The following is an 18,893-nucleotide window of genomic DNA, read 5'->3' as shown; positions in this document are numbered from 1 at the left end:
GCCCTAAAGGGTCATACATACATACATAAATACATTTCATTCCATCCGCTTTCCCGTGATAACAACATAATTTTCCTCCATTTTCCCATGATAACGAGATAATTCATTCACTTTTCTCTTGAAAAAGAGATAATTTTTCCTCTGTTTTCTCGCGATAACGAGATGATTCATTTGCGTGCAGCGTGTCTGCTCCCCTCAATCAGGAGAAACTGGACACAAATAACCATCACATAAGTCACCCACGTTTAGCTTCTCAATGATAAATGATGATGATAAATATTACTTTTCCTGGTGCTTATTTTCTATTATACAACAAGTAGTTCCGACCAAGCAATCTGATTGGCCAATAAGACATTTAGAACGTGCTCAAATCAGCATTACAGGACGGCTGACTCTAAAAATATTGCTCCGCCAAGTCTGTGGCAACATTGTATCCATCTCCATGGCAACACTGTGACTGTCAGAGCTGGAGCAGGAAACGGCTGGAAAATACGCTACAAAATGGATCGGTTTGTTGTTCACAGCATCTTTGTTTAAACCTGGGCAATAAAAGTAAGCATTTAAAAAAATAATAATAATATATATATATAATATATATATATATATATATATATATATATATATATATATATATATATTTTTTTTTTTTTTTTTTTTTGCTCATTTATGCATTATTGATTTAGTTCGGTAAAGTCCGAGGTCCGAGACCGCGTTAAAACATGAACGTCAGCTCAGCGTTCACTCATCTGGGACTAGAAAATAATTTCTGTTGCTGGGAAACGGGAAGCACACTCGCAAAATAAATAAATAAATAAATTAAAAAAATTATTGAGAGCAATATGTCCATCAATTGTTGTATAGTCCAATCGCAATATTACCCTCGAGGGTGTGCTTAAATGTCATTTGAGCACTTCGGTGATGCGGTCATGACCAAGGCGCTTTCTCAAATGACGTTAAAGCACACCCTCTCGGGTAATATTGCTTATTACATAATCTAACGTTACGTTAACTAAATAGGAGCGTATAGCTAGCAAGCGTACGTAACGTAATACACAACACAGTATCCATTTAGAAGCTAAACGTGGGTGACTTATGGGATGGTATTTGTGTCCAGTTTCTCCTGAGTGAGAGGAGCAGACACGCTGCACGCAAATGAATTATCTTGCATGTGAGCTCCGCTACTTCTGCCTGACCCACACTCAAGGGCAAAGTCACGTTAACTTCCTCATTGCAGGTGTAGGTACCGTTTCTGCTGATCCTATCAGATCTGCTCGCCCCGAGTATCCGGCACTTCCGGATGACGTCACGACGTAAGGATGCTGACGTCGCGTCTTATAATTGGTTGGACAACAGGAAAAAAGCAGAAGCGAAACTAGCAGTTAGCGATTGTTATCGAGGCAGAGCAACTTATCGGTTTTGTTTTATCCTTTTATTCTTTGGGTACATTGATAAAAGCTGTATTTGTATATATCCTTTATATTTGTATATAAATTTATATATATCCCTTATCTTTATCCTTTTCAGGATAAAACTTCTTAAATCCTTTTGCGCCTAATATACAAATAAATGGATTAAACTCAAATTATTTTGACATCGCATCACTTCATTTTTTAAGAATAATGTGCTGGCACCGTATTTTTGTGTTGTTAAACCATGAACGTCAGCTCAGCGTTCACTCATCTGGGACTAGAAAATCATTTCTGTTGCTGGGAAACGGGAAGCTCACTCGCCAAAAAAAAAATTGAGAGCAAAATGTCCATCAACATGAATATATATTTAATTATATGCTTTATTTTGTTGTTAATTGTTGTATAGTCTAATCGCAATATTACCCTCGAGGGTGTGCTTAAACGTCATTTGAGCACTTCGGTGATGCGGTCATGACCACGGCGCTTTCTCAAATGACGTTAAAGCACACCCTCTCGGGTAATATTGCTTATTACATAACCTAACGTTACGTTAACTAAATAGGAGCGTATAGCTAGCAAGCGTACGTAACGTAATACACAACACAGTATCCATTTAGAAGCTAAACGTGGGTGACTTATGGGATGGTATTTGTGTCCAGTTTCTCCTGAGTGAGAGGAGCAGACACGCTGCACGCAAATGAATTATCTTGCATGTGAGCTCCGCTACTTCTGCCTGACCCACACTCAAGGGCAAAGTCACGTTAACTTCCTCATTGCAGGTGTAGGTACCGTTTCTGCTGACCCTATCAGATCTGCTCGCCCCGAGTATCCGGCACTTCCGGATGACGTCACGACGTAAGGATGCTGACGTCGCGTCTCATAATTGGTTGGACAACAGGAAGAAGCAGAAGCGAAACTAGCAGTTAGCGATTGTTATCGAGGCAGAGCAACTTATCGGTTTAGTTTTATCCTTTTATTCTTTGGGTACATTGATAAAAGCTGTATTTGTTTATATCCTTCATATTTATATATAAATTTATATATATCCCTTGTATATAGGATAAAACTTCTTAAATCCTTTTTGCGCCTAATATACAAATAAATGGATTGAACTCAAATTATTTTGACATTGCATTACTTTATTTTTTAAGAATAATGTGCTGGCATCGTATTTTTGTGTTTTGTGCAAAAATCAAAAATTATAAATTAAAACTTTATCGAGCTATCTCTTCCAAACATAGTGTGAAAAATAAATTGAATGGAGCCTGATTAAACAGACCATATAGTTGACGTCCTCTAGACGTAGCCGATCATGCAGTCCGAAGTCCAAACATTTAGTGACCTCACCTTATAAGCGCCGGATATTCGGGCTGTTGTGGTGGTTTCTTCTTATAATCAGGTAAGGCACACCTCGTATATTAATAAGCTGCTGTTATATTTGGTGACATAAATATTTATGCATTAACTAAAATTTACATCGATATTTGGCAAATATGGAAAAGATGATGTTAACTTCACCACCTGACCTTGAGTTAATATTTGGAAAAATGCTTGGATGAAATATTTTGTTTGTTTGTGTTTTTTATTATTCAAATTATTCAATAATATATTTTTTTTATTATTCAAATCTTAGTTAACTAATTATACTGGTTTTAGAAAAGGGAAAGTTAGAGTCTTGAAAGATTCAACAAGTCAACAAGAAAGATTAAGTCAACAAGGAAGTGCGCATTATTATATCAGTAGTCAAGGGCGTGGGACTTCGACAGTGAGTCCGTGGTGGTACTGCAAGGGGGTATATATATATATATTAATTTCCCCCACAAATTTAAATTTCTTTAAATAGTACTAGAAAAACTCCTCATCAAAAATATGTCATGGACTGTCTTGATGAAAATAACACAAAGATGAAAAATACAGCAACAATTCTTCAGCACTGGTTCCTGTTTGTAGTCTGAGGCACACACAACATACGCACTTCCAGGCACATTGTTCACCACCTGGGCCCAGGAGAGAAATTAACCATACCAGTGCAACTGCATGCATTTGTCTTGCATACATCTTGCCTGAAACTAAAAAGCATAATTCTTTGATGTGTATTACAAATGATAAACATCAAACACTATTACCACTCTGACACAACAGAACCTTTTTTTTTCTCCCTGCATGTACACATTTTTGTCGTGACATGTCTTGGTGTATACATCTGTTTGGAAGTGGAATATAAAGGCGATGTCTTTAAAATGAAGTATTGTTTGATCATAATGAGCTGTTTGTGCCACACTGTGACAGTTGCTGTGATTTTGTATTCATCTTTTCTTTAATTATATCAGGTGAAATGGTATTTTTTTTTCAAAGGATGCATGCTCTTTTCAGTTCTGCCAGCAAAAGGCACAACTAGCAGAGCAAGTTCTAGCTCAACCTGTCTGTGTGGTATAGGGTGTTCAGTGTGGTTTGTAAAACAACGTAGACTGTCAACACGTTAAGAAGTTTCTTCACTTCTAAAGCCTTTGGACATCACTTTTTTCAATCAAGACGAGCCGCCAGATCACAGTAGGTCCAAATTGTTTCAACTTGCTGTTTTAGTTTTACAGTTGTGTTTATACAGTATAGAGTCGTTATTCACAACATTTTTAGATGCTGTGTTGGTTTTTACTTTATTATGTACCAACAGTAACCACAAGATCCACCTTTACGATCAAATGCAATCCACAGACGGGTTAACTAATTTTTATAGATAGATAGATAGGTAGACTTCGACTCTGACACGCTTCAAATCTAGACTCAAATCTCATTTCTATGTACGTTTTAAATCTGCTTTTATGTTTTATTGCATTGTTGCAAATATAATGTGTCCCAGTATGCTTATTCAGCAATGTGTACATTCAAAAAATACCAGCGGTATACTTGCTCAATACATAATAAAGCATAGTTCTGTCATGAAAAGTGAAAGAACTTAAAAAAAAAATAGGTAGATTGGAGTGACCAGATTTGAGTCAAAAGAGGACACAGAGAAATGCAATGCAAATTCAATATAAACGTGTTTGAGGCTCTAATAGAACAAAATCCCGGACTGGTCTGAAATTGTTTCAAAGTTTGACACATTTTAGGTCTAAAAAAAAAGGACATGTCTGGGAGAAAGAGGGCATTTGGCCACCCTAAAATACATTTTGTCTCCGTCTCTCCTCTCAGCAGAAAATGTCTTGCACTTTTTAGTGGCACCCTTTGTGTATCTTTGCTTGATTTCTGTACAGACTGATCTCAGCACCATTCACAACATTATCAATTTTTAACTAAATACTTAGATACAGAAATGTCATGAGTGAATGCTGAAAGAATGGATGTTAGAGTGGTCTCTTGGTTTCGACATAAGAATGCCTAGCTTAAGCCCTTAAACAGACTTTGGCGCTCACTTAGATATCGACTCTACAGCCATGCCAGTCCAATTAATGCCCGAAAGTGACACCTGTAGAATATTTTCTACTAGAATTTATTTAGTTTGAGAAATACTTGCCATTAAATCGCCAATTCTTTATCATACTAGCTTTTATATGTTTACAGTTTAACTCTAGGAGACTGTAGGAGAACATTTGATTTCTTCCCTGACGCAACAGAAGAGGGAGGACCTCTCCGGACAGGAAAGGCCTGTTTTGTTGTCTTCTACACATCCTGAGCCATAAAACAAAAGTTTTAAGCACATTCCGATGGCACAAGACACTAATGTTGTGGTCCATTTACCTCTGAGGGAGGAATTCAGCACTGGGACTTACGTCACACCTGAGTTATTGGTGTTCCAGTCACAGAAGTCGGAAAACATCCCACTCAGCGTAATCTAAAAAAAAACTACCCTAATTTTAAATTTCTTATTCATCTTTTGTTTTATTTTATCAGCTGAAACAGTCTTTTTTCCCCCCAGAGAATGCATGCTCTTTTTCAGTTTCGCCTGGAAAAGACACAATTAGCAAAACTAGGAGATCAAGTTGTAGCTCAACCTGACTGGTTGTCAAGGGGGTTTGTAAAAAATGTAAAAAAAAAAAAATCTCCGGACCGATCTCAAAGGAGCCATTGAGATCGGCCCTTCTGGATTTCTGTTTTCTCTGCTTATTCGTACTTTATGCTGTCATTCATTATCTGTGTATTTTATCATCTGCATAAACGAAACCCAAAGCTCAAAAGGTGTCTCATTTGGTTTGGACTCTCGTTTATAGTTTTGTCTGCAAGTTCTGGTTTTAGAACAGGATGCAGTGCAAAATTCCAGTTCTTGACATCACTGAAAAAGAGACGGTCTTATTTTTGCAGGGACAACACATATTGGAGTAGTAACTGAAGCTCATTTGCATATTAATTTGAAGACAGATGCTACACGGTCTTTCTGCTGTATGAACAGACCTCAGAGCTGGTCTGCACCCATGCCAGTCCTGCTGGAACTGTGTTTATCAAACTGTATCCGTACAAACAGAACACAGATTGCACTACTTGGAGGAATTAGGCGCTGGCTTTAAAATGTTGAACTTCCAAACCTTTTAAATTCATATGACTTCATGGATATTATTCATTTATTTACTATTATTAATTTATTCATTTTTAACTAAATTCGTAGATAGTTGATGCGTTGGCTTTGAATAAATAATATACACCGGCTTAATTTTTCTTTGAGACATTCACACCGAGACATAATGCTGATGTAAACACTGTTATCAGCTTCAGAAAGATAAGACTGTCTCTTGAGGTCATTGAGAAACAATATAGGCTGCAAATGACAAACTGGTCTACGGTGATCTCAGACAAAACATAATTTATATGGCCACCTTAATGTTCACGTTCTAACTCGTGTTTTAGGATCACATCACTTCCTTTGGTGATTCATCTGCCTAGTGACTTGTGGCACCAAGTGGAAATACTGAGGTGCAGCATGTAGCCTAAGCACCTCAGACTGGAGTTGAAGCACAGTACTTGAATCAATGTACTTGGTTATTTTCCACCAGTTTCATTTACCAGATGTTAGGAATTATGTGATACTGATAAGAAAACACTCTGAAAACACTCTTTCCTTTTCCCACTGTCTTTGGTTTTCTCTAGAACGTATTACATTAGCGTCTGACTGTGCCACATCATGCTGTGGATGAAGACCAAGGCCATGGCTGACTCCCTGTGTGGACGGAGAAGGAGGGTGCCCTGTTTCATCTGGTTCATCCTGCTGTTCGTTGTCGGAGGTCTGGTTCTCTTTATCCACCAGCAATATCTGCCAGACATGGTCCAGCTACATGGCCCAGGTTAGTCTATAGTCTTCTTAAGACTCCACAATGTCTAACCAGCATTTTGCTGTATTGCGCAACTCCACTGGACTAACACTCCACCTATACATCAGGAAATATTGCAAAGCTTTAGCAGAAAACTGACTGTGAAAATGTGTGAAATGTGATTTCTAATTTTCTAATTTATGTCGTTAGAATTTAACAACAAAAAGAAATAACAACGCATGCATTATCTCTGTCGATGAATTTAACAATGGCAATAGCAATAGAATAAACTGACCAAATACAACTGAACTTCGCAACGTCAACACATTGCAAAAATGTACAGTATATATAATAGACTAACTGGATACATAAAGTATAGTCTTATATTTTAGCATAAAAATATTGGTCTAACCCTACTAAACATGAACACAACAAAAGACAACTCATACACAAATGCAGGCATCCACATACAGAAAGACATTAACACAAACTGTATATAAAAAGTCACACTACCAGTGCAAACTAAATGTACATGTTGTTTCTGATGTTATTTCATTTGGTGAGAAGACATTTGTTTACCCAAATACTGCCCTTTCAATTTCAACTCGGACGGCGTGTGGCCGGAGTTTCCAACAATATCATTGTACATTCAATATCCAAATGAGTCAGACCTCTGTCCTCAAAGCAATCCACTGTGCTTCTGCTTGGCACCAAGCATTAAGGAGATTGAGGTTTAAGCAGCCATGATGGACGAGCGTCCTGATCGCATAGAACTAAGCTGCTTCATGTCTCAGAAACAAGAGATCAGCTGCAGGCTTTTACACATCTTTGGCTTGTACTACGCTTTCCAAATGAGAGCGGCATTACTTGCATACCTCTGCTGCTGTTGTTGGACGAACCCATGACGTGGACTTTAGCCCTACTACAGACTCATGACGGATAATTTACCTCATTTTGATTTCTAGAATAAAAACAGACCATATTCTTTGCTCTTTGAATTAAATTCTTTCAGACACAACCAAGATCACACTCAAATACATAGAATAAGTCAAAGTTAATCATTGAATTTGTGAACAAAATTACTGAGGAACTATCCAAGGATGTTCTCTGGAGATAAAATCATTACCAGCAGAGAACCTCAGAGAGTCAGAGTATCTGCACTATCAGGTGTCAACAGCACTGCGAATCATTATGAATATGAGCGGTGTCATACTCAACAGCAATAAGAGCCACTTAGCCAGAGTGGAATCTCTCCAACCCTCTAATATTCCCCCGATTGTCGGATGCTTTCAGGCGTCGTGTCAGGTGAAAAAAAAAAAAAAAAAAAGGCAGTTCACAAAGACACAAACACAAGCACCCACATGGAAGACAAATGGGAACATCGTGTACAAGCACACAACCAGAAAAATATGTGCCGAGTTTTTGTGACCTGGCAAGATAAGAGCTCACAAGAGGCTGCATTATACTTACCTACCCTACCCTCAACAACAGGTAAGTATCTAGCCGTTAGTGAAATAAGTTGCACCAATTTCTGGTGGGTTATAACCACATTGTTCCCTATTTAAACTTCCAACTTCCAACCAGTACCTTAGTTAGAAGTGAAGTAGCCAAGAGTGTCGAAACATCTTCAAGTTCAGTTGCTTTTTTTTTTTTTTTTTTTTTTTTCATGATTGTTGAGATATTCACTTATATTTGTGGCAAAAGAATGATTTTCACTATGATGGTAGATGATTCATTACAAGTTCCCATTTCTGGCCATGATTGTAGCAATTATGATGTGAAACAACTGAGCTAAAAATAACTGCTGGGATCTGGGACACAAACATTTGCTGATGCTTTGGTTTCAGATCATTTTATTTAGAGCTAAAATCTAAAGTCGTTCGTTGTGCTGAACATGATGTGGACGCACAAGTGGCAATGATGACAGCACACTGAGAGTTTTATAGCCATCAGAATTTTACTTTCCCCCTCAGTCTGGCTAATCTGGGGTTTGAACGCTCCCCTTGGCCGACTTTTTAGCCTGATGTACTTAATTCCCTTTTATTTTCCACTTTTTCACAAACCTGGGTTGACAAAGCCCCTGACCACGACAGGTGCTGGCCGATCTACCCGATTCACTCTCCCAGATACTGTGCAAATATTCCTATCTTGTGAGTAAAGTCAACTCACCCGTGTATAGGAGAGCTTACTGCCATTGTAGTGTGTGAACACATACAGTACTGCACACAGTTTCCTATCCCTGTTCTACGCGCGAGTGAGCTCTGCACTTTAATTTACCTTAACACGCTTTCTGTGAAACAGCTGTCTGGAGGAAACACGCCCCATCATGACCGTGACATGACAATTTGACAGACGTTCAGACAGCTGAACCATGCCTTTAAGGATACAGCATTGTGTAATTTGAGTCAGATGTATTTGTGTCATTTTGAGTCTGGAGTGCAGCGTTGTCCTCGTCTGTTCCTGTTGTGCAGGGTCATGCGAGTGAGCGTGCTTATTTAACATGGTGAGATGCACTCAAAGTTGCGGTGCGGAAGTCAATAAAAAAATCAAAATCTATACATGGGAACTTAGAATTGATGTGGTGCTTTAGGGACATGGCAGAGCATTTAGAAAGTCGTCATGAAGCGACAGTATTGTTTTGCTGGCATGTCCCAGTGTGAATGAATGCTAGCAAGAGGTAGCATCATTTCATTAGAGACTTTTCTTCTGATTATTTTCTACTTTTGAACACGCAGGTCGTGTGACACTTTAATGTAGCCATCCACATCCTTTTATCTCTGCTACTGTATCGCTACTTGGATGTTGAAGTAAGAATTTCACTTCACTAAATCATGCATGAGAGACAGTGTGCTGTATACAGAACACAGCTAGGCAGTCTTCCCAGCCCCCTCGCTAACGCACAATGAGCAAGCAGTATCTTTGCCTTAAGCTATGGTGCTTCACCCCAGCAGAAGCTCATATCTAATAGAGCTGAGTTATAATACATTGGGTGTCAGCTTTTATCTTCCTCCCCCTCCTTCTCCACCTCTTTATTTGGCTGGCTTTGCACTTGAGAGCTTTGTATCCCATGGTTTTGATGGCCTACACAATGGTAGCTGAGAAAACTGCACTTTAAATGGCAAACAGTCGGCACCTCATCTCTCCCAAGTAATTGTTTAGGACAATTGGATGAACAGCAGCACGTTTCTCAGGGGGACACCTCAAGGCCTATCGGTTCAGATAAACTGTCTGCGCAGTTTTACGCCTCTGGGAATTTTTTTTCAGATGAGTGTTGGAATGAGGACCAACTGTTTTTGTGATTGGAAGATTGGCGTGTCTCCCTGCAAACCCCAAATGGAGAAGGAACTGCAGCGTGTCAGTGGAAATGTGTGTTTACTTGCAAGTTCTAATTGATAATAGCGTGCTATTTTAAAGTGCTTTTTTATTAAAAGCAGCTCACTCAAGCAGCTTGCTGCCTAGTGCAATTCGTTTAGTATTTCTGGTTAGAGAGAACAACAAACCAAACCAGTCAATTTTACTCATTAACTTACATCAATTACTGTAAATAACATTTTATTTATATATAAGGTGTGCATTGAACAAATTTTAAAGAAAGCTATGTTAGTAGTAGTAGTTTCCAGTGTTCAACAAGTTGCATATGCCTCTAGGAGCAAAACTTGAAAAACTTGAAGAGCTTGAAAAGTTCAACATTTAACAGCAGTCGCTTCCCAAAGCTTGTCAGTTTAAAGGGTCTCGATTCAGCTTTTTGTAATGACTCACAGTTTATAAATAATTATGCCATGTGTAATTAAGAAATTAGCTGCACACGCATTTTCGCTCTGTGCATCCATTAGTTTCCAGCTGCAGCACACAGGTGTCAAGAGTTAAGAGCTCTGATCAGCTGTTAGTGACACTGGTGAATAAAAATCCCATAACACCTCATAGTGAAATTAAAATAATAATAATAATGAAAAAGAAAGAAATGGGTTTAAAATAAATATTTCAAGTTTGCTGAGTATTAGTGAAAGTTACAGACAGGTGTGACTGGTTTATAAGAAACTTAGCTGGTCTGTTTATATGGTTTTTCCTCAATGTGAGAGGCTGCCTCACTCAGGAGATTGTGTGTGCTGCATTTCTTCTTTAAAATATAATGTTTAAGCCACATACTTTCTGCTATTGTGCTGATTCTGTTGTCATTTTATCATAGACAAAGTGTACCTTAACTTTACTAACTTTAACCTGGGAAGTTTGTTCACTTCCATTATCCTAAAGTGTTGTTTTCTGTTGCCACTGCCAAAAAAAACAAAACAATAAAAAATGATCCGCACAGCTACATATTTTCTTATTTGGTGATGAGTTAATTACAGAATGCCAGTCGACTAGGTTGGAGACATCATCTGGTAAAATAGGTGTCATCAATAACTTTTGATTTCATACCGACTGGCTTACGTCCACTGTGGAGTGAAAGGTTGGTAAAGGGCGAGGTCTAAAAATGTCAGTCTCCACCAACTCTCCTTTTATGAAGTAAAAAAAAAAAAAAAAAGGCTCAACACGTCTTCCCTTTGAATGCCATGATACATTTACAGCCCAGTCATTCTTACTAAGCAGACAAAGGAGAAGTAAAAGGTCCGTGGTGATGTGATGCAAAATTTAGGCAGAGCGCCATACATTAAGCTGGCAGCTGCAGAAGAATCACAGTGTTCCACAAAACAATGAAGCCATGTTCATTCAAGGTGTTTTAATAAATGCTAGGAAACAGGCATTTAATTTGCAGTTCAGAGGTTCTGGGAAAAGCATAAAAGCACAGGAGGTAAAGTGACCTAGACAAACAAAATCTTTGGATACACAGAGACTTGTTGTCTTGGCTATGATCGTGCTGTCATGCTGAATGGAGCATGATTCATTTCTACACGAAGACTGTTTTGAAAGCAATATATGAAACGAGAAATAGAATTAATCTCACTCGTCTACTATTAGGCCACCCCCCCCAACACACACACACAACTACACAACCCTCTATCTCTGTCCACATGGAGCTTGCCACGAACTGGGCATATTGTTCATGCTCAAAGGAAAAATTTGATCTCTGTCAGAAGTCCAGTAATCCCTTAAGCCTTGTCTGTTTGCATAGTCCAATTTAGCTGTGTCTTAATGTAATTAAATTGTGATGATGACCTGCAGATTAGTAGAACTGCACTGTATTTTTAGGCAAATCCTTCATTGGATGTTTGTGAAAAAATATTATTTCATCCTGCTTTTCCATTCTTTTATCTGCGTGTGAAAAGCTCCTTTGACAAAGCCTGTTTGTGTTGTGCTGGCACTATCCCCTCCATTCCTCCCAAAGCACAAAGATTGAAAAGCACTGGAAAGCAATACTTGGCAAAGCCAACTTCATCACAACACTTTTACACCCCTGAAAAGTAAGGAGTATTCTGTCTGGTGAGCGTAAGTAAGACAACATATGGTTGTTGGAGCGTTTGGAAGCCGAGCTTTTCCATCCCGCTCAGTTCCAGAATCACGTGATCATGAGACGTGGGTATCCCAGCAGTCATCACCGTGACCACGGTCCCACATTGAGTTCTGCCTTGGCTTGTTCACCTCTGGGAGCAGAGGAAACCTCATTGGAGACCCCAGGGATATCCTGAAAAAAAAAAGAAGAAGAAGAAGAATAAAAAACAAACTGTTTTTATGCATGGGTATCAGGTGCCTGCATCGCCGTCTCCTGAGCCTCTTCCAGACCTAGGTCAGGTCAATTGGATTTAAAATGGAGCTGCACGGAGGCAACTGCAAGGTCATGTGGTTTTCCATTACATTAATGCCCAGGGTTATGCCATGGGAGCCTTGCAACCTAATCTGTTTTCCCTGCCATCTGATCCCCCTCACCAATAGCTTGTATATGGCAATCTATACAAAAAGACGTCATTTTTCACATTCCCGCTCAGTACTGTACTATAGTATAGATAGATAGATAGATAGATAGATAGATAGATAGATAGATAGATAGATAGATAGATAGATAGATAGATAGATAGATAGATAGATAGATAGATAGATAGATAGATAGATAGACAGTGTGAATGAAGAGAAAGAGAGGAGGAAATTTCATTAAATAACGAAATGAGTGGAACATAAACAATTGAGTTGAAGATGAATCCTTTGAGGCACTGGCACAAGCAGGTTGCTTTAGGCCCCCTATTGAGAGTCAAAGCGTGGCTCGGCAGTTCTGCTGTCGGCGGAGGGGCTTTCGGGTTGCTCATTTCCGAACCACCACGCTGCGTAACACTGGAAACTCTGAAGAAAATAAAACAAAATGAGGCTGGAGCACCAGGTGGATCCAACAGTGAGGTTGATTTTTGAAAATGTCTTTGAACACTGTAATCACAGATGTTGTCTCTCGGTGCTGTCAGTCTTTCCCATGCTATGTGACTGCATGAACCGAGGCTCACTCACAACCAATGCAAACTTAAAAGGGTTAATTTTTAAGGACAATACCACACATTATATTGGTATACCAATCATTTTCCAATAGTTTATACAGACAGGTTGTTATATTATTTAGATGGTGTTTTTTTTTGTTTTTTTTTTTAAATTTTGGCTCTGTATGTTACCACAACAAAATCGAAAAGAAAAAAAGAAAAAATAAATAAGCTGAAACAGAACTGAATTGCAGACTAATGGCTTTAATGCAACATAAATATCATATGAAACATTTAGGAATTACAACTATTTTTATGCACAGTCCCATATCTTCAGGGTGTCAGGGTCAGTCTGGAAATGAAAAAAAGTGTGATTCTCACTTTGTGATGGTTTATCAGCTGTCTGACTCATTTGACTCGCCTTGACATGTTTTAGTTTTGTCCTCAGCCAGTGAGGCAGGCTCCCCTCTGCTATTGCATAATATATGTGTGTGTGTGTGTGTGTGTGTGTGTGTGTGTGTGTGTGTGTGTGTGTGTGTGTGTGTGTGTGTGTGTGTGTGTTTCAATATTGCAAACCGTCTCCCTAAAGCTGAAAGTGGTAACTATGCTGCAAATTCCAGTTTTCGAGATTTTACGACTGGACCTGCACTGTGATATCAGTGCAAACTATCGTGAGAGACCTTTTCTTCCTCTTCCTCTTGTATTAATACATAATTACGGTATGTGCATTTGACTGACCAGAGGCATGGAAAGGTCAACTGAGACAGACACCTTTCCTGAACAATGCATGTATTGTTCCTCTGTAATCATTACCAGTAGGTTGGCTTCAACACACATGGAGTCGTGCCTGCAAAGATTAAACTCAGCAACTTGCCGCTTTGTTCACTTTGACTTTATCTTTGCTGTCAGTGCCCTGAGAGATTGTGATTGTTCCTTATTTGCACTTAGATAAAAATTTTCAAACAACTTTGTTAATGAATACATAAATTACTATGGGTTCACATGCCCTTTATTGTAGTTTCACAATCTTCACTTTCAAATGTCTATCTGTTCAGTATTTGCATAGATACTCCGCATGTACACCTCCTGATAACTACTGCTGCCAACTTGAACATCTCGTAGTAGCATTAAAGAGTGGGACTGCTGGCTTTATTAAAGAGAAACTGTCCAGTTACCCCATGCAGTTGTTCTTTTCACAGCTAGTATTCTTCAATGCTAGGCTCTCTGTTCGTAGCTTTTGCCTTATTGTCACACTTGACATCCCAGTACTCCCATTCTTTCATGCATGAGTCTGGAATAGTAACAGATCAGAGATCAGATGATCATCGTCCTTGTCCATTGTGCTTCATCTTACTTAGGCCAGCTGTTGCGAGAGTACTCTATATATACGCAGAATGAAGTGGTGCATCACCTTTTGTAAAGAGGCAACTGTTGGCAAGTGTCAGGACTCCAAGAATAAATTAAAATCTGAGCTTAATTTAATCTTTTGACAGCAGCTAGTGTGCCATACATCTCCTCATAAGACATAAAGAAGCAGAGAAGGGATTAAGTGCATTTATCATAGCGTTAACCTCTGCCCTCTCCCGGCTCCCACCTGACGTCATTTAATATGCAGTCTCAGTGACAGGAGTGTTTAATGGAGGCTAAGCGGAAGTCAGTGCAGAAGCAAGGCAATTTTTCCACAGGCCGACCGTATGTTGATTAGGAGCTCTTAATCTTTGTTGAAAGTTGTGAGGGCACCATCTACTCCTATGGCTGCCTGCTGACTGTCAGACTGAAACTTGGGCTGTGGAATTAATTTCATCAGACAACACCGATGTGTTGCATAAGCTGTGGGATTCCTCTAATGTCACTGCGTCCGTATGAATCCGTTCATATCAAACATAATGTTCCTGTCAGAAAGCGTGTCCTCTCCGCTGCAAACAGAGGAGCAGAAGCCTTGTCTTAAGTATTCCCGACCAAAAAAAGCTTGTACGTTTGAGCTTTGTAGCCATCTTCCAAAAAGGCTGCAAACACTATAGACAGGAAGAGACATACAAAAAGAGAGTGGGAGGAGAGATGGAGGTTATATAACCAACAGCTCTCACCAAGGAGACATCTTGCAGCTTCAAAAGAAAAGCAGTGATAATAAATGCCAATGTTCAAGGTTGTTCATCTTATCATCCACTCACTAAGGGAAGATTATGCAAGATGGGCAACAAAACTGTATAATATTCTGTTAAACGCGTTAATTAATAATGTGTGAGTATAAACGACTCCCTCTCTCTCAAAGACAGCGAGACACAGAGACAAAACCAAGGCTTAAATCTGTTTAAAAGAAATGCAACCTGCTTCTATGTCTGGTGAGATATTTTATGATCCTTTCATAGATGAAGCTTTGAGATTTTTGCAGCAAAAACCATAAGTACACCATAAGTCTATCTACTCTCCCACATCAAGGTTAAAAGTAGCCTGACAAACGTCATGTTTTCTCTGTAGAACCATGACTTCTGAAACCTGACATTCCCAGCCTCACCTGCATGGTTTATATTTCTGTATAGCATGATATGTACACTGTAACTTAATCAAAGGAAAAGCCTTCGTCTCAATTTTGCATCTGTTTGAGCTATAACATTGTGAAAAACCGTGCCATTCTCCACCCCTATTATGGTCATGGATATTACTGTGAGAGGGATTCCACATGAATGTTCCCAAAGGACAAGCCCTGCCTTAGGAGCAGTGATCCGTCCCTGCAGACTGAATCCAGCGTGCCCATTATCAAATCAGACTTGAACCCATCCCCTGTCTGCCATGAGACGTGTTGAATGGATATCATTGTGCACTGCTGAGGCTTCCATCACTGTAATCCCTCTACAAAGTGCAGGCACTCTTAGAGAGAAATGAAAAGAGTGGAGGAGAGAGTGGCCTATTCACCGCGTGTGTCACTGCAGAGGGCACAAGGAGGGAAGTCGGTGGAATCAGTGGCCGGAGCCGGTGACTCCTCAGCCCTCCCCCGGCCAGAAAAGAACAAAAGATTAAGCCCTCCTGCTATCCAAAGTGATAACAAGCTGTCAACTTCTAAAATGTAATCTGCTGACTCCGGGAGGAAGTGGTGGTGTCAGTGGAGTGGGCCGCCAGATGATTCTTATCTCCTGAATGGCATGCCATTGATGGAGAGAGCTGTGGCCCTGCTGGCAGACACATAAAAGACACCTCTGTCTGCACCCAAACAAAGGGGTCTGCATGAGCAAAGGAATCCATACCGAGCCAATTTTCAACATATTTATATACATATATCCCCTCCAGACCCCTTCTCTCTGTCTCTCTCACTCTGATGTTGGCCACAAAGAAAAGGTGATGGGGATGATAAATGACATGAATAGCAGCCAATAGGGAGGGGATAATAAGGAATTGCCCCCGACAATGCTGACAAGTGATGGGAGGCTCCCCTCTGTCAACCTCCCTCTCGAGTCCTTCTACTCCATCTGGGCAAAGATTGTTAAATATAAAAGCCATATTGCTGCCAACACCAACTCCTAATGCACACTTCAGTGGGCAGCGAGGCTCTGATATGGGAGCTGTCGCCAGGCTGCAGCCAGTAAATCAATCCAATCTGGGAGTTATCCAGCCTTTTAACAAGGGGATTGCCATACAGCTAATTGCTCGCACCTAGTGAATCTCTCAGTCTCTCATCAACCTTGTGGCCCCCACACCCCCGCTCTTTTTGTTTCTCCCAAATGATACAACTCCAAAATTGCTTTTAAATTACCCAACGGAACTGCCAGATGGCTAATAAAACATGCAGGGCCATCTTTGATCATATTAGCTATTAATATTGACAAGCCAGATTTTTTTTTTCTCAGGTCTGCGTGTGTGGTTGTGTCTCTAATAGGGTAAAGAATCTAATTTTCTGGTCCATACCAAAAGCCACTTTCGATCTCAGTAGTTATGGCTGGAGAGAAGGAATTAGTCACACAAGAGCTATTTCAGGCTGTTTACAATTTGATTTCAAACCAGTAGTTGTGGGGGGTGGGTGGTTGGAGGGTTCCCTTGTGGGTTTGGGCTATCGATCTTGGAATGCCGGTCATATGATAAGAAATAGATATTCATAGCTGTTTTCTATACTGCTGAATGAGAGGGGCTGAGCGACTTTGAGCTGGTGCTATTTTTGGATGCTCTGGAGACAGTATTTGCAAAATGGTTTGATGGTGTTTGTTCCCTAAAAGCGCTGCGGGTTGATGATAAAATAATAAAGACAACAGAAGGTGATTATCAGCATTTAACCAGTACGTGGTGCGTATTTTGTTACAAGCAGAGTTGCTGGACATTATGACAAAAAGTCATAACATCAGTTAAGTTATCATGATTTATCCCCATGATTTCACAATCACCTATCCAACTCACGTTGAGACAAAACCACACATGTCTACTAAGCTTTCACGGAAAAGTCAGGATATCATCAAAATCATTATGACTCATCATATGGGGACCACAGATGTCTATATAGAGACTGGACAAAACCTCAAAGGCCCACCAAGGTCAGAAGGTTATATATCCTGTGGGCAGCATCAAAAGTGTGTATGTTTTTTTCTCTCCTTCTCCATTCAACTAAGACCCACCAGGCTCACTGTCAAACTCATGCTGCCTCCCTCAGAGCTATACAGGCGTGGATAAGAGATACAAATGATATCAATATACAGACAGGCCCTTTTACAGCATCAGAAAACATTCAATAACTTCAATTTTGATCTTGTTTTTGTCTCTAACACTATTCAAGACCTTGATTTCCATCAAATGGAAAATGACACAAATACCCCTTTCACATCGAAAATACCGGGTCAACTCGCCTTTGGTGTGCTTTCACATCGCCAGCAGTAAGACCTGAAGAATGGACCGGTCAAAGCCCTGATCTTTCAAAAGGCTGCTGATATTTGAATAAATCACTGTGTCCTGCACAGTGCCACTGAATCTCCTCTTCTCCTCAGATGCAGAGCAGCTTGCAGATCTCACAGTCTTGCCAGTGCACTGCCATTATTGATAAAAAAGTTTGCCATATGGCTATACAAGCTGTATATGAACACAGTCGCAGTGCAATTGAAAGGGGCTAAAGTGATCTGTGTTGTTAAAAATAAATGACATTCCAGTACTCCCAATTCATTTACCCTTACTATTTACTGTTAATAACTTGAAGTGCAATCCAGAAATCACTTTAGCTGAACAAACAGTGACAGCAAATGTCTTGAACAATGAACTTGGCCCTGGACCAAACAGTAAATTTTTTGGCCTGCGGTGAAGTTATTATGACACTTTTAATAGGTGTGTTTCTGTCAACGTCTGTCAACGTCATCTAAGCGAAACCAGTTTGACAAAGGAAGGAAATGATGTGGACTTAAGGTGCTACCATTTATTGTGCTTGACTGTTTATCCAGTCAAGCATGTTGGGGTAAATTGACAGTGTATGGGTGATTTTTATTTATTCTCTCATTTTATCACTCAGTTTGGACACATAAATAGCTAAGATCCCGTCAGCTCTCCTGTTTGAATACCTCCTGAAAAATGTAAGCACTTCTGAGTTGCCCTTAATTTAATTCAGTTCACTGATGGTCATTGGCACAGAATATTTGCAAGTGGTCTAAATTTACTCAGGAGCAACTTAGGTTATTTCCTTTTTACATGTGCAGCATACCCAGTGGGAGTCTGTGTTTCAAATCCCAGATATTACATAGTGCAGTGCATCTTATCTCAGCTTCCCTTTAAGATAATGTCCTTCAGCAACTCAACGGATGGCCATTAACGTCAATTCTGAGGAAGCAGCAGTCTTAACCTAATTTCTGACTGTTTTTTTAGATGAGCTATGACAGCCTGTATTGTTG

General features: G+C 39.7%; 1 protein-coding gene across 3 annotated transcripts in view; it reads left to right on the top strand.

Moving 5' to 3' along the window:
- LOC125005102 (carbohydrate sulfotransferase 8-like) overlaps window positions 1-18,893 on the top strand; it is a 122,297-nt gene that overhangs the window by 10,294 nt on the left and 93,110 nt on the right. For 2 of the 3 annotated variants that reach the window (XM_047580097.1, XM_047580099.1), the window contains exon 2: window positions 6,486-6,679. In XM_047580097.1, the coding sequence (XP_047436053.1) occupies window positions 6,520-6,679 (160 nt within the window). In that variant the 5' untranslated portion in view covers window positions 6,486-6,519. Of the gene's footprint in view, window positions 1-3,839; window positions 3,960-6,485; window positions 6,680-18,893 lie in introns of those variants that run through there. The other variant, XM_047580098.1, reaches the window with a different exon arrangement.

The sequence above is a fragment of the Mugil cephalus genome, chromosome 3 (genome assembly GCF_022458985.1).
Source record: "Mugil cephalus isolate CIBA_MC_2020 chromosome 3, CIBA_Mcephalus_1.1, whole genome shotgun sequence".
Taxonomy (NCBI): Eukaryota; Metazoa; Chordata; class Actinopteri; order Mugiliformes; family Mugilidae; genus Mugil; species Mugil cephalus.
This window is presented reverse-complemented; position numbering and strand designations above follow the sequence as displayed.